Below are 14,387 nucleotides of genomic sequence, written 5' to 3'. Positions count from 1 at the left end.
TGCATAATATAAATTCTTTAAGATACAGTCATACTTTAAGTGTGTTTTGTAGGACAATGCCAACTTTCTGTCATTGCAAATTATTTTGATTTTTTTGGTGCATTTCCTTCATTATTGCTGCTAGGTTTCACTCTGTTTTGAAAACCTGAAGAAAGACTAGGTGGGCTTCTATTGTCTGTGCCCCCTAACATGGCCTTCTACACCAGGACACTTAGATCTTCAGTGACATAAGATCCTACGTTTTCTGAGACACAAACCTGCCAAGAGTTATGAAGTTGCTTAAGTGCAGTATGTCCTACTCCTTGCATTACTTTGCTCCAATTTGATGGAGAAGCAAATGTGCCGTCATATATTGGGGATTTATGGCACTTCCCGTCCCTTTTGCAATCAATATGTGACATGAAAGCAGCAGCTCCTGTTCAGTAACAGTTTTCTAGTGCGTGGTGGCAGAGGTTATGTATGTGGGCTGTTACTACTCTACACTGGAAACCTTCACTGTTTTGTAAGGCACAGGTGACTACTTCTCCAGCAGTATCTGTGGATTTCATGGACAGAGTATTACTTCACAACAGAAGTGTATTTTAAACAGTAGGGAGTTATTGTGCTGTCATTTCACTGATGCTGTGTTGTACATCCAGTCCTAGTGACTGACACAAGAAGGAAGCTAGCTGAGACCTGACTCAGGAAAGACAAAAACTGTTGTAAAAAACACCAAGCTTTTTGAAGAATTGCAGTAATTGCAGTCATGCCTTAGTGTATTGCCAGGCTGCAGCTGATCCATGCTGGTAAAGTGAGCTTTCATTGACCAGAGAAATGTACAGATTGCTGTTGACAGAAGATGATTCCTTGTAGTTTAGGAAGGCTGAAATTTCTGCATGTGCCTGCTGAACCTGGTCACAGGGATTAACTACATAGGTTGTGGCAGAAAAAAACATCTACAGCACTTTTTGCCCTGTGCTGAGCTCTCTGAGGCTGTGCTGGCAAGCCATGGGGAACACATCAGTGCAATCTGTCCTGTTGCATCTCCCGGGTTTTATGCTTTAAAGCACCAGATTAGTGTCTGTGTAGACATTTGGCTGTTTGCTGTCCCACAGGAGAAATGGTTTTGTATCACTTTCAGGTGAGCCCTCCACAGTTTTGCAGCCATGACAACTGAAAGTTAGTTAGAGATGAGTTAATCAATCTTGATGCTTCTCTGTTCAGCCTCAAGGAAGGCTTGTGATGTGAGATCAAAAGTGTTGTTCCTCTTCCCTTTTCCCTTCCATTAGATGCTATTGAAATGTATGAGCCTTCCTTACAAACCTTGCTATTCTTAACTATCCTGTGGTTGTGTGAGGAGAATTTCAAGGCCTAACTTCAAGATGTCCTAAAGATGTGATACAAAATTGCATTAACTGATTCAATTAAACAGCTCCAGAAGTTAAGATGAAGGAAGGCTGTAACGTAGCTCACATGATGCTTCCCAGGTAAAACCATATCTTGATGCAGCCAATTGTAACATCTAGCCAAGAATAACATTTTATGGAAAGATACCTATTTCCTGGACAGACCAGTAAATGAAATGAAGCGTCACATATCTATACCAGAGCACCCTTTTTCTGTGCCTTCCATTGTTTCAGTGATCAGCTTTCAAAGCAACATCTGCAGGCAGTCAGCAGAAGATGGACATTCTCTGAAACCTGAATGTGGGTCTTGCCACGTGTGATTACTTACATCAGCTGCTAAGAATAGTGTATCAGGTGGGGCCTAGTAGCCATTCATGTGCAGGCCAGGGCAGCTTTTGTCTTTTATATTACGGAAAATATAAATATCAGCTCGCTCAGACTAGAGGAAGGAAGATCAATTGAAACATTTTTAGATTTTTTTTTTTTTTAAGAGGCAGAACAAAACTCAGTCTGTGCCATTTGTATGACTATACATGGTAAAAACAAGTAGCCTGGAGTAATGAGTCTTGCAGCCTACCTTTTTCATGAAGCTCATTATAACATCCTTAAACATTACTGCAGAATTCTGGGATGATTCCTGTCTTGTAATTTCATTTATGCTAGAGGTGCCAAACAGAAAAATTAAAAGAGAATATGATGGGGAAAAAAAAGAAGGATGGAAAACATCTTGATGGGAGGTATGCAGACTGTTTCTAAATGTGATCTATTCAAAATATATGCTAGGTGTGATAGATGGGATGAAGTTGCAAAATACCTTGGATACAGAGATAAGAATGTTATCTTATTTAAGATGTTAATGAGGCCTTATAAAAGCAGTACTGCAGAAATAATTGACCTTGGTATGCAGTCAAGGTATTACAGCTTGTTAAGTCACTGATAAACTACTCTGGAATTTGGTTGACCCGTTCTAAAAATCTGGTCATCCAAGCATGTAAAACAAAGGGCAGAAGGGACTGCAGCTCCTGGTGTTCTCAGAAACATTGTATTTTACTGAAGAAAAAAGTGTCCTCGTGCAAGGAGTTTCTCTGTTTTGAAAGGCTCAGCATAGGGAAGATGTTTGAATGCAGCCTCTTATCCTTTGGTGCCTTAGTACAGCATCTGTCCTTGCACATCTTGCTTGCTGTTGTTACTGCTGAAGAATTACTGGCCTTCCTGCAGCTCACCATAGAAATTGCCACGCTGAATGCATTCAAAAGTGTTAGGCACACCAGAAATGCTGATGTAGGTCAGCCTGGCCTCCTGTGTTTACTGCTCATGGATTTGGTCCTCAGTAGAGCACTGTGGAAAGCCAGCTGGTTTCCATGTGCATGCAGAATGGACATCTGATTCACAGGCAGACACATGAAAATTCTGGTTTTTGAGGGACTTGCATCCAAAATACTATTAAAATCTACTGCATGTGAGATACACAAAACACTGGCAGAGAATCAGAGTGCAACTTGGGACTGAAGAGGAATCTACTCCACTATCCCACTCATGGCAAGAGCAGCAGTGACACCAGACCAAGTTTTTTGGGGTTTTTCACAATCCTGTCTTGAAAATTACTGATCCTAACAAAGCATCTAGCAATGTCAGCATTCTTTCTGCTAGGCTGGGTTTACTGAGAAGCTGAAATGCTGATGAAGCAATGTATAGGGTGTGATAAGGGTCAGTTTGGTTGGTTTTCAGAGTGTTGATGGCTCACTTGGTTTTATTTTTTATGTGTTCTGTAATGTGACGTGGTCATGATAACACCAATGAGCGGCACGCATGGACTAGGGTCTTCCAAACTTCATTCTGATCTTTTAGGGGGGGTGCTTTTCAGGCAATATTTAGATGTTATTTCTAAGAATAGCAAGATAGATACACACTTGTAAATTTTAATCAGGAAAGTATGAAGGCATGTAGAGGGAGGAGAGGAGTTACTGGGAGACCAAAGCAGTGTAAAATTTCTTTAAGTAATTTAGTGAATGTTGTGTAGTCTAGACATGAAAAATACTTATATCTTTAGATACAGATGTCATCATCCCTGTATAGAATATTCCTTTATAGATCCAGGCAAGAATCTGGTTTTATTTGCTGTGATAGTTCTTCTCAATATACTGATTTGTTTTGACATTTTGGCAGAGCATGGAGAAAGGGCTAGATTTATAGCTGGTATAAATTTATTTGTCTCGTTGGTGCAGAGAGAAAGAGTTATTGGAAAACTCTGTGCTGATGTTTTAAACTGCTTGGACTCAGTATATGGAAGAATGGATTCCCAGGCACAATGGTACCTGCTTAATAGATTTTGAGAAAGAAAATATGGGGATATTTAGACTTTTGTCCAGGGATGGGTTGAAGGAGAGAAGAAGGAAGTAAAAATTTGAGTACCCAGGTATATGCCACAGTGGCATCCCAGCCTGCTGGGATGAGATCTACGTGTCCACCAGGTATTCTCCCTTCCCTTTCTTTCCTTCTCCCTGTAGTTTCTTATAAAAGACAAGGGAGCTTTGTACCAAAATCCAGTGGGTGTAACTGGTCTGGAAGGCAAAAAGATTGGGACTGTGGACCAGGATGCTCCTGTCTACTTTGCAGTACGGACACAGCGTTTGTTGGCAGTGGTGGCGTTCAGTAGCAGGAGGGTGACAAAAGTACTCCTGCCTGCCTTAGCAGGCAGGTTATACATTTTTTTGGCTAAATGTTGCTTTATCAAAAATTATTGAGAAGGGTGAGCAATGTTTGCTGTTGGTAGAAATAGACACAACTCCATCAGCTCTGCTGGACTCATGCCTAACCAATCTTTATCAGTTTCCACTCATGGGAGAGTAGCCCAGAAACTCAGAATAGACCTGGAAATACTGACACACCACATCACAGAAGTAGTACATGCTAAATGTCCTGTGCAGTAGGAGGGAAGGAGCAAGACAAGACAAAAGGGACTAATATTATGCTGAGGGGCTGTTTGAAGATAGGGTGGAAAAAGATGCTAAGAATGGCAAATTGAAGCAGGGGGGGTTTATGCTGGTTTGGTCATGATGGATGATAATGGAAAAAGTAGATAAAGTTAGGGTAAGTCTGTTTTCTAGAGAAATACATTAGGTTTTAATAAATATGTGAGAGGGGAAAAAAGACAATTAAAAATTAAGAAAACAGTTTTGTGGCCATGAACTCATTTCATTTTCTTTTTTTTTTAAAAAATAGGAGCAGCCTACTGGGAATTAATACAATTTTTTAGTGCAGCTGCTTAAGAATTCAGTGAGAGAAACATTGAATCTGTATAAATTGACAGCTGTAATTTATGTGTGTTCCATACTCTGAGTGAGCTTAATGAATTACAAGTAGTCACTTTCCAGTAAGTGTGAAGAACAAGGATGGAACCACCACCACAGATTTAGAAGAAACTGAGAAGGAACATAGCAACAAGGTTTACTTCTCCCCTCACATTACTTTTCAAGCTTTGGTTTCACATTGGGGAGTTCAGCTGATCTAGTAGAGGTAAGCAATTCCCTTGCCTGTTCTTTTCACCCTTCTTGTGCAGCAATTTGGGTGACTGCATGGACCAATTAAAGTAACTTAACCTAAAGAAAAGTAGTCTGCAGAGAAAAATGGTAATTTTGCAGCTGGATCAGTTCCCCAGTCCAGTAGGGACTGACATGGTGGAAGGGACAGCCTGAGGTTAGGATGGGAAAGCCAGGTGCTGGAAGAGAAACAGAAATTGTTGTCACAGCTCAGCCTATCAAAGCAATGAATGAACAACCAAGCCTTGGAGAATCTGATTGAAGTTTTTCAGCGGTTTCCCTTCTGTATCTTTGTTTTCATCACAGTTTTGTTATGAGTGCTGTTCTATAGGCTTTCCACACGTGGACATCTGTGGGGAAATGTACTTATTGATGGGTTTGTTTTTTCCCCCTGCTCCTTTGAGCATCAGCAGTGGGACCCAGAAGAAGAGCGAAGTTGGAAAGTAAGGAGGATACCCAGGGAGGGGAACAATTTTTGTTGTTTTCTTCACTGCACACCTGCCAGGACAGAAGGGTATATAAATGAAGCCATAAAAGGACAACGGGTCAATCACATGTACCTGGAAAGCTACCATATTTGGCTGATTTCTGGAACAGGGAGTACTAGTTCAATTCCAGAAAATATTTAGGACAGGAAGAGAAAAGCAAAAATGACTTATTAAAATAATGAACAGGGAAGTATGAGATCAGATTCTGTCACTAGGGCCTGGTGTCATCTAAGATGTCACTTCCCTATTCCTTTCTTGTCTGTGCCCTCTGAGTCCAAATCCTTAAATGCCTTAATGTGATTGAATGCTGTTTGTATGAGTTGCAACCTCTGCAGATAAGCAAAATCCAAAGAAACAGTATGATTACATTACAAGAAGGGGAAAAACTTCAGTGGATAAAATGTCACAGAACCTATGAGAGATCATAGATATTTAATTCATGTTTGATGGGATATATTACCTGTTCTGTTTTAAATATGGCTAAAATAATTACAGAGTAATGACATGGTGTTGGAGAGCCTTATGCTAGGTGTTTTGTCAGATACTGTTCTCCCTAATTCGACTAAACTATCTGAGCAAGTGTTAGTTTACCCACACATACAAATATTGTAACTATTGCAACAAGTAAGGATTCAAACCAGCAACATTGAGTAAACATTTGTCGTCAAATTGAGATCTCGCGCATTGTTACAGCTGGAGTGAAAGTAGCCTTTCAGTTCTGAAGCAGTGGAGGAAACTTCAAGGCATTTGTAATAGGATTCCTGTCAGAGTAACTTAAAAGCACATGGAACCAATTGGGATCACTCTACAGATTATTTTTGTTGAAGTATTTGGTACCGGTTTTATCCTTTTCACACTATTTACTGTCTAATCAAACCCTGTCTCAGGCCGCCTATAGAAAACATGTCTTTGTGCTCTCTGCATCTTCATAAAATATAAAATATCTGTGACATACGTGAACTTTTTTTTTTTCTTCTTTTCTTTCCTTTCAGTACTTCTTTTTCTCCCCTGTAATTATGCATTCCAATCATTGGTGGGTTTTTCCTCACTGCAGAGAAACAGTTTTTGCTGAAGTGGCACCTCAGTAAGCTATTGGGAAACAGTCTTGCTGTCCAGAACAGAGCAAAGGAAGTTATGACAATAGATGGGTTTCATTTCAGACTTCAGGATTCTGCAGAGGTACCTAGTCTCTATGGAAGGGGTCATGCTGGAGAATATGGTCCTGAATGCTTCTATTTTGGAAAGTTCAACAGCTTGGTAGAAGGGGCAGTCCCAGTCTTTGTGCATCTGAATAGCTGGACAGTGTGAAGTGGATACTTGACAAATGAACACAAAATCTAAAAGCTACCCTAAGCAGCTGTAACTTGGGTGGTAGGAGATGAGACTCGGAGGCTGCTTTTGGATTGTAATGTGACCTACTTGCTTCTGTAATGCCTCACTTGCCAAGTTGTGGAGAGAAGTTCTCTTTGCTCTTCATATAGAGAATACAGATTGCCGTAAAGCAAAATAGGAAGCAAACTAACCTGGCTGAGTGATGGGTTCCTCATGATGAGAAGGAAAGCTTGTGCAGGCAACATGGCATTCATTTGAGCATAAATTCTATACCTACAGGTTCTACATATATAAAATTCTGAATTGCTGAACTGCTTAAGGCCCTTATAAGGATGGAAGTGCCCAATCGTGCAGTGTGATTTGCTATGCATCTAAAGACTAGGGCTGAGTTTTAAAAAAAGAAGGAGAGTTCTCGAGCGTTAGAGAGATTTCCATTCTCAGGTTGTAACAGTTGAAAACTGGCAAACCCTAAGTTATAGCCAGTTATGGTTGGTAGCAGTCATTTCTTCAAGGATAATGCAAGCCCATAGTGTGGAAACATGAAGAATGTTTATAAATGAGGTCTGGCCATGCCCAAGACAAACATTCAGTCCTGAAAGAAAGAGGAAAAGGGAGAGTCATTGTATGGAAACGAGGAAAGGGCATAACGTGGGAGTTGTTGCTACTCTCTTAGATGTAACTAGGTAACTAAGAAAGTGCTTTTTAGAAATCACCGTTGCTAACACAAGTCAGTGAAATGCTCCGGTGTTAGTGGTGCTGCAGTCACACAATCACAGGGTGGTTGAGGTTGGCAGGCACCTCTGGAGGCCTTTTGGCCAAGCAGGGCTACCAAGAGCCAGATGTCCAGGAACATGAACAGTCTTCCTATAAACTACGCCTTGTATCTGTGGCCTCTAGAGCTCAAACATGATTTTCGTTAGATTCTGTGCTGATCAGTCTTACCTGAGCTGCTACTCAAGCAAAATAAACAGAAGCAGTAAGCCGGCCCTTTTGTCTGAGGTCTCCAGTGTTACCAATTACTTTTAAGTAGAGCAACAGTGAGAACGTTTTCCTGGTGTCAACAGGGTCATTGTTATGTTTTCAGAAGGGCTATTTTTATACAGTGACTCATGTTAATGCCTCTTCTGATTTGGTGTTTTTCCATCTTCCCTAAAAATGCAGCAGGACTAATGCATACTCCATTAAATTGCTGTAACTTCTGGATTTTACCACTATGGACTTTGGCCATAGAGTTGAAAAGAGATGATGACCAGTGACAATGTAGGTTTCCTTTGGTAGGGAGGCTGGCATAGGCTGCCCTTTCCACTCCACAGCTGTGAATTCTTACCCTCATGTTGCTATTCTCCTCAGTTGTTTCAATGTGGGTTGTTGCATGGGTAGCCACAGAGAAACTGTTCTTAACACATGGAAGGAAAAAGCCAAATATAAAAATGAACAATCTGGAGTTTTGGGGGGTTGTTTTCTTGAGTTAATTTTTTTGAGGACACTTTTTAAATTATGCTCTCTTAGATATCCAGACTGAGTGTTGTAGTGGCTGTTTCATCAGGGTAATAGTAAGCTCCAGTTGCAGGTGGGAGAGGAACACCTTAGCCCCATGAACCGAGTTCTTACCCCATGTTTGGTGTCACTCTACCTTGAAATAAAAACATGCAGTCTTAGATCTTGCAATACTGTTGTGGAAGCAAATAGTGCATTGGAAGACTTGCTTCTAGCATGTACATGTGTTCCTGTGAAAGGGGTGGGGGCTGTAGAGTTTAAATCTTTTCTGTTAAAGCACAGCTCTGTCTGCTGGGCAGCAAGAGAAATGTCTCTGGCACTGAGCTGAGCTAAGCAAGCCAGGACCTGCCTGGAGAGACTGGCCTCATGCTGTGCTTTCCACCTCACTGAAAGGGTGGAGATTTGGAGATGTTAGGCACTTCCCAGTCTCTCCTATTTCTTCCTCTTTACCTGAGATCTCTGCTGAGCTGTACTTTGGGTGGCACATGACATGTAACTCACGGGTGAGTTACAACTCTGGTGTGTAGCTCATACTACATGTTTGAGCTGTAGTGGCAGCAGATAAAAGATTTTGTAGTTTACAAAAGAACTGTTCATGTTACTGGGACACCACAGGCTGCAGGTGTCCTGCTGCCAGGCCCTTGACTATTGTAGTTTCTGGCACCCCAGCCATACTGGTTGGTACATGGAAACCAGTCAGACAGAAAGTTTGGTGGGTCACAAACAAGAGAGGTGGAAATACATTAAAGTTTTCTTGGTAGGAGCAGTCACAGAATTTGCTGGCATTGTTGAAACTACCTTTGTGATGTTTGGTCTCTTGTGGAGGTTGGAGCTTCTGCAGCCTTTGTCTTCCTTTTGCCTGTGCTGGGATGTTACTACTGGACAGATGGGTTGGAGAGCTTGGTGAGGTCAGTGTCTGTGCAGCAGCCTGTTTGGAGGATGTTCATGACCAACATGTGTTTGTTTATACCTTTTTATTTAAAAAGCCCATTGCTCCTGCTTTTATTTTCAGCAGTAATTAGGAAGCAGATCTAAAGGGGAATGGCTGACCACATTTAAACGTTGACCTTTTTTGTCACAATCCAAGCTGAAAATTTAACACTTACATAATTCTGTGGTGATTTTTGCCACCTTAGTTGTAACAGTTAAATAACTTCCCGTGTTTTGATCCTGTGAACAGTGTGTGACTTTCTGGATGGTGAGAAGTTTATTGAGCCTGAAATTGAAGGTGGCTTGTTGAGAAATCAGCAAAATAGTAACAGAGAATGTTTGCCAACTCCTTCTTAGCAAGCCCCAAAGCATTTCTCTTGGCATTTTTGTAGGATCCTGAAAATACAATCATACACTTCTGGTAGAAAGAAGATGAGTTGCACACTTTTAACAGGGACCTGATCCTGCATAGGATTTTCATTTTCCTTGACATCTGGGCGTCATTAAGCCATAGTGCATCACAGAAGACTGAAAAGACATTGAGGAGTTGAGCGCTCACACGAGAAATAACGTGTATCTGTACCAGGTTAGGCACAGCTTGAATTTTTAACCAAGAAAACTTCTCATCGGTGTTTTTTGAAAAGGGACTGCAGTTTAAGCAGGCTCCTTTTCTCAAGGTGTAAGATCATTCATCCTTCATTCTTATTAATCTTTTCTCTGAATGTAATTACGTTGTCATTGTATTTACAGAAGCCAGCTGTAAGAAAAATTGATTATGGAGAAAAACGAAAAGTTAATCATACAAGAATGGGTAATGTTAGAACCTGTGAGCATGTGTCTTTATTTTAGAATGGTAGTATCAGCAGGTTTTGTAAACCTGGAGAAGTGCTACTGATCAGCAAGTGCTTTTGTGCAACATAAGCAAATGAGGAAGACAGGGAAGGAAGAGTTAAATTTCTATTAATAGCCTCCTGTTTAAATCACTTATCTATGTGGAATGAAGCTTGTGGTGGTACAATGCCTTGGAGTTTCACTTGCCTGCTGTTCAACTGGCACTGAATCAATACAGTCAGTTTGAATTTGGAAGTTACTTGTATAAAAGTAAACTCTATACCACTTTTCTAGCACTCAACTCATTCATCAGAGGTCAAGGAGAAAATGCCTTTGCCACCACTGACATGGAGCAATTAGGCTGATAGCCATGAATATGAAAGCTCCTATTTATTGTCTTGTTAGTGCTAAAACAGTTGTTCTTGCCAGAGTCTGGATTATCCTGTTGGTGGTTAAATACATCTGCACGTTCTTGTGAAGTATATGGAATAAAGGGGAAATAATGAAAGAAATGTTTGGAATATTTTATTACACACCCCTATCTTTTTCTCCTCAAGTGCTGGTTGAAGTTCAGTTTGTGGTTATAGCACAAATGGACAGCCATCTGAATACTTAGACTGCTTAGATTTATTTCTATTTTGACTACATTTTTTTGACTTGTCTTTTTCAAACTAAACCTTAAAAAAAAAAAAAGAGGGAACAAGGACCATAGTGGGTTCTGAGCTCATCACTCTGTTAACCCTAAGAAACATTTCAAAGTTCAACCCCAAAAGATGCCAAGACTATCGCCCACAAGTCAGAATTGAAAATTAACATAAGTGTAAGCTGCTGTTTCTACTTCTTTGCTGATGCTTTCATAATTTAGGCTGAATATTTGCATGGTGCATTTCAGTAACTGGAGCATATTTGCCAGAAGCAATTGATTCTTCTGGTAAATGACAACAGTGCAATTGATTGCAGTGGGCAGTTCAGATCCAACTGAATCACGGTGTGTGCCTGTCCCTGTTGTTTATACATGTCTGTATAGATGCAATCCAAACATCTGTAATAAGAGGAAAAGATAAAATAGTGTCTTTTCTTGCACATTGTACAGACCAATTTAATTTTTTAGAATGCAGGGTATTTACTGTCCCAGTCTCACTGGAGATAGTGTTATATGGAAATTGCTCCTGTTGTATAAAAGGGAATTATACTGTGCATGTGCTTTCATAGTGAGCTGAGAAGTGGTTTATTTAAAAAAAAAAAAAAATTAAGCACTGATACAATCCATAAATTTTTCTTCATTCTATGCCACAATTACCATTTTAACAGCACCTGAATTAGTGACTTATATGTTATGGAAATCAGGATGAAGGTGGACAGAAGTGCTTTCTCCTGGCCATGACGTTTAGTATTTTTTTAAGAATATGATACAATTGTCAGCTTCAGCCAATCTCCCATTCTTCCACGCAGCACAAGTGCATTTTCCTGCTGTTTCCGTGTCGGTGCAAGCAGTCATGTGACTTGCAAGGCCTCACCAGGCTGACTATTCTAACTTATTCACATCACATCAGCAAAATGATGCTGCTCTTGCTGTATGGCTGCACTTTGTTGATGCAAAGTAGGGAACAGAAATGCACGACCATGTACCACGAGAGGAATGGCACTGCCCTTTGCAGTCTGGTTTTAGAGTAATGGGTGTCAATTTTCCCCTCTCTTGCAAAGTGCCATTGCTCCCTTCTTTGAGCATCCAGGATGTGATGTGTGGGTGGTACAGCAATGGCTGCTGTCTGAGTTGTAGGGTGCTCCTTGTAAGAGCAAAAGGTACTTTTTCTAGTGGCTGTGGTGTTCATGTGCTGGCATGTCCTGCATTAGCAGAATGCCTTTGGGGTAGCACGGGGTGACTGAATGATCCTGTACTCTTCCCTCCAGGGTTTTGCCCTTAGATTCCAATTCCTTCCCCTACCTCATACCATCATCAGCAGCTTTATCTCTTGGAGGGTTAGTGTCTTCGTGCTCAGTCACTGCCACTGACCAGATCAGCTGCCATCAAAAAATACCTTGAGACTGGAGCTAATGTTTCTTTCCTTTTCAAATGACAAAATGCATGTATAATACTGTGCTGCTCTGGTTCTGAATAAAAGGAAATTAGGATACTGGTGTTTGGAACTTGTTAAACAATTGCTATACAAGACCACCAAACTAACAGCAGCTCTTAAAAAGCATGAAAATAGAACCAAATATGTTTCAATAAATCTTTGCTCTCTTTTTTCCCCCCTTCTACAGGAATATTTTTACCCGAAATACTTGGGTGAGTTGCAGCTTTTATTTTCACTTTGTGGGAGTGCTGGTATGTGCCTAACACTGGAGCTTGTCACATCTGAAATCTCTGCTAGGGAAGGTGATGGACATCTGATTGCAATAAACATGCATTGCTAACTTTAAAGCTAGACTTTACATTCCTTATTTTACTTTGAGGTGTGTGTTTTTACTTATGTGTACATTTGCAGACAGAGATGCTTTATGTGTTTTCTGCATATTAAAATCTTGATGTTGCGTATATATCTGTGGCTTGCACTGCTATGAAATAATTTGTAGTTTTCTACCTTTTCCCCTTTTTAATTAAGTTAGCTATTAGCTAATCTCCTTATTAAAAAAAAAAAAAAAGGTGCCTGATTGAACTACTGGCTTATTCTGTTGACTGTATCATAGTCAAGGCATCATGTTTTCTATTTGTGTTTAATATGTTGTACTTAAGATCACAAATGCCACAGTGGGAGAAAAATCCATGTGCTTTTTAGATATTTTGAGAAGTTTAGTTGGTCAAGTTTGAGTAGCTACTCCCATAGTTTTAGAATCATAGTAGCATCTGGTTAAGTGATCATCCTCTTCAAATGGGTTTTAACTACTGTACATCAAAGCTAAAAGATTGCGGTGAACTTCAGAATGTTAAGGCATCTGGAAGATTATAATATTGCATAGATTTTGCATCCACCTTCCAAATCCTTGCAGGCCAGGTATAATTTTACATGCTTTGAACAGCTGTCCTTCACCACTGTAACAATAACAATTTCGTTTTCTGTTTTTCAGCTTGTATTCAGAAATATGGGTCACCGTATAAAAGAAATCCAGATTTCCTTACATGTGTTCACAGTAAGCATTTTTGGTTTTTATATTGTAGTTAAATGTTCTCTCATTCTATCTGAAGGTGTGGGACTAGCTCAGCCATCTCTATTTTTGGTAGTATTTCAATACTGGTCTTCCTATTTTTCAGGCTTGAGACTCCATACCACTAAACAAACTCTTTCCCATTTTATAACCTAATGCCATCTCGCTGTCGTGTTTTAGTGCTTCAGTGTTTTATGATGCAAGTTTCTTTCCCACCTGTTTCCCAAGGTTTGAATAATCTTAGAAGCAAGAGGGACAAGAAATAGGAGGTACCATAAGATTGCACACTATGCTTGGCCCTTCATTTTCTATTCTTTTGCATGCTAGCTTTGGCTCGCCCCATTAAGGAACCTTAAGAAAAGCTTAAAGTCAAACCCAGGCTTGTGTCAGCCTTCTTTACATTAAGAGATCAGTTTCATGTATCACGTGACTATGCTTTGAATATTGCTACCTTTAAAAACTCAAATCAATTTGGAAGACAAACTGATAACTTTGTATTGGGTGGGCGGTTTTTTGTTCTTCACTAACAGTAAAGACGAGAATTTGATGAATTCTTCTAATACCTTTCTAGTTGCCTTTTGAAGCTGAGCAGTGCTAAAGGTAGAAAACTGTATAAGTATACTAAATATGTCCCATGAGCAGTTCAAATGTGGAGAAAATCAGATGGATGTATATTTATTTTCTTTTTACCCCTGGGTTTCAGTCTTTTATTGTCATCAAGTTTGATTAGTCATGTGTTCATACAAGTGCAAGTGCAACCAAAGTAGGATCAGTATTTAGTCAACCTTTCACATTTATAAACTTCATTAAAACCTTTTTTAAGAGTGAATTCCAAGGTTAATAAGTGGTATGAGAAGAATTTCCCTCACATATTGCTGCAATATCACTTTTGATGTTGAGTCATTTGAACTGAAACTCTTGGACTTGTGGTACCTGTGTTGGCTGCAGCATGCCAGCTAGTTCAAAGTGGGATGTGAGGCTGAATGCTTAGGTTTACTTGTGCGTGTGGCACAGCAAAGGGGCAGGACTTCCTGATGAAAATGGTGATACCGACTGGGAACACTTGTTCCAAACAGCTAATCAGTGTCTCAGAAATGAGAGTCTAAAGGGGAGTGATGAAAAAATCTGAAAAAATAAAAGCTGAATAATTGTTTGTAGGGATTTCTGCCCATTGCATATGCAGTGGTTCAGAAAGAAAATGGTAATATTTTCCTCCACTAAAATATTAAAAGACTTTT

The 14,387-nt window shown here is 40.0% G+C and overlaps 1 protein-coding gene across 1 annotated transcript in view; it reads left to right on the top strand.

Moving 5' to 3' along the window:
• The window catches only part of GAS6 (growth arrest specific 6), a 41,009-nt gene that overhangs the window by 2,323 nt on the left and 24,299 nt on the right, over positions 1–14,387 (top strand). Inside the window, exons 3-4 of the mRNA XM_069004718.1 lie at positions 12,268–12,292; positions 13,072–13,134. Of these exons, the coding sequence (XP_068860819.1) occupies positions 12,268–12,292; positions 13,072–13,134 (88 nt within the window). The remainder of the gene's footprint in view (positions 1–12,267; positions 12,293–13,071; positions 13,135–14,387) is intronic.

The sequence above is a fragment of the Aphelocoma coerulescens genome, chromosome 1 (assembly GCF_041296385.1).
Source record: "Aphelocoma coerulescens isolate FSJ_1873_10779 chromosome 1, UR_Acoe_1.0, whole genome shotgun sequence".
NCBI classification, from domain to species: domain Eukaryota; kingdom Metazoa; phylum Chordata; class Aves; order Passeriformes; family Corvidae; genus Aphelocoma; species Aphelocoma coerulescens.
The sequence above is the reverse complement of the archived record's forward strand: the minus strand, read 5'-3'. Positions and strand labels throughout refer to the sequence as shown.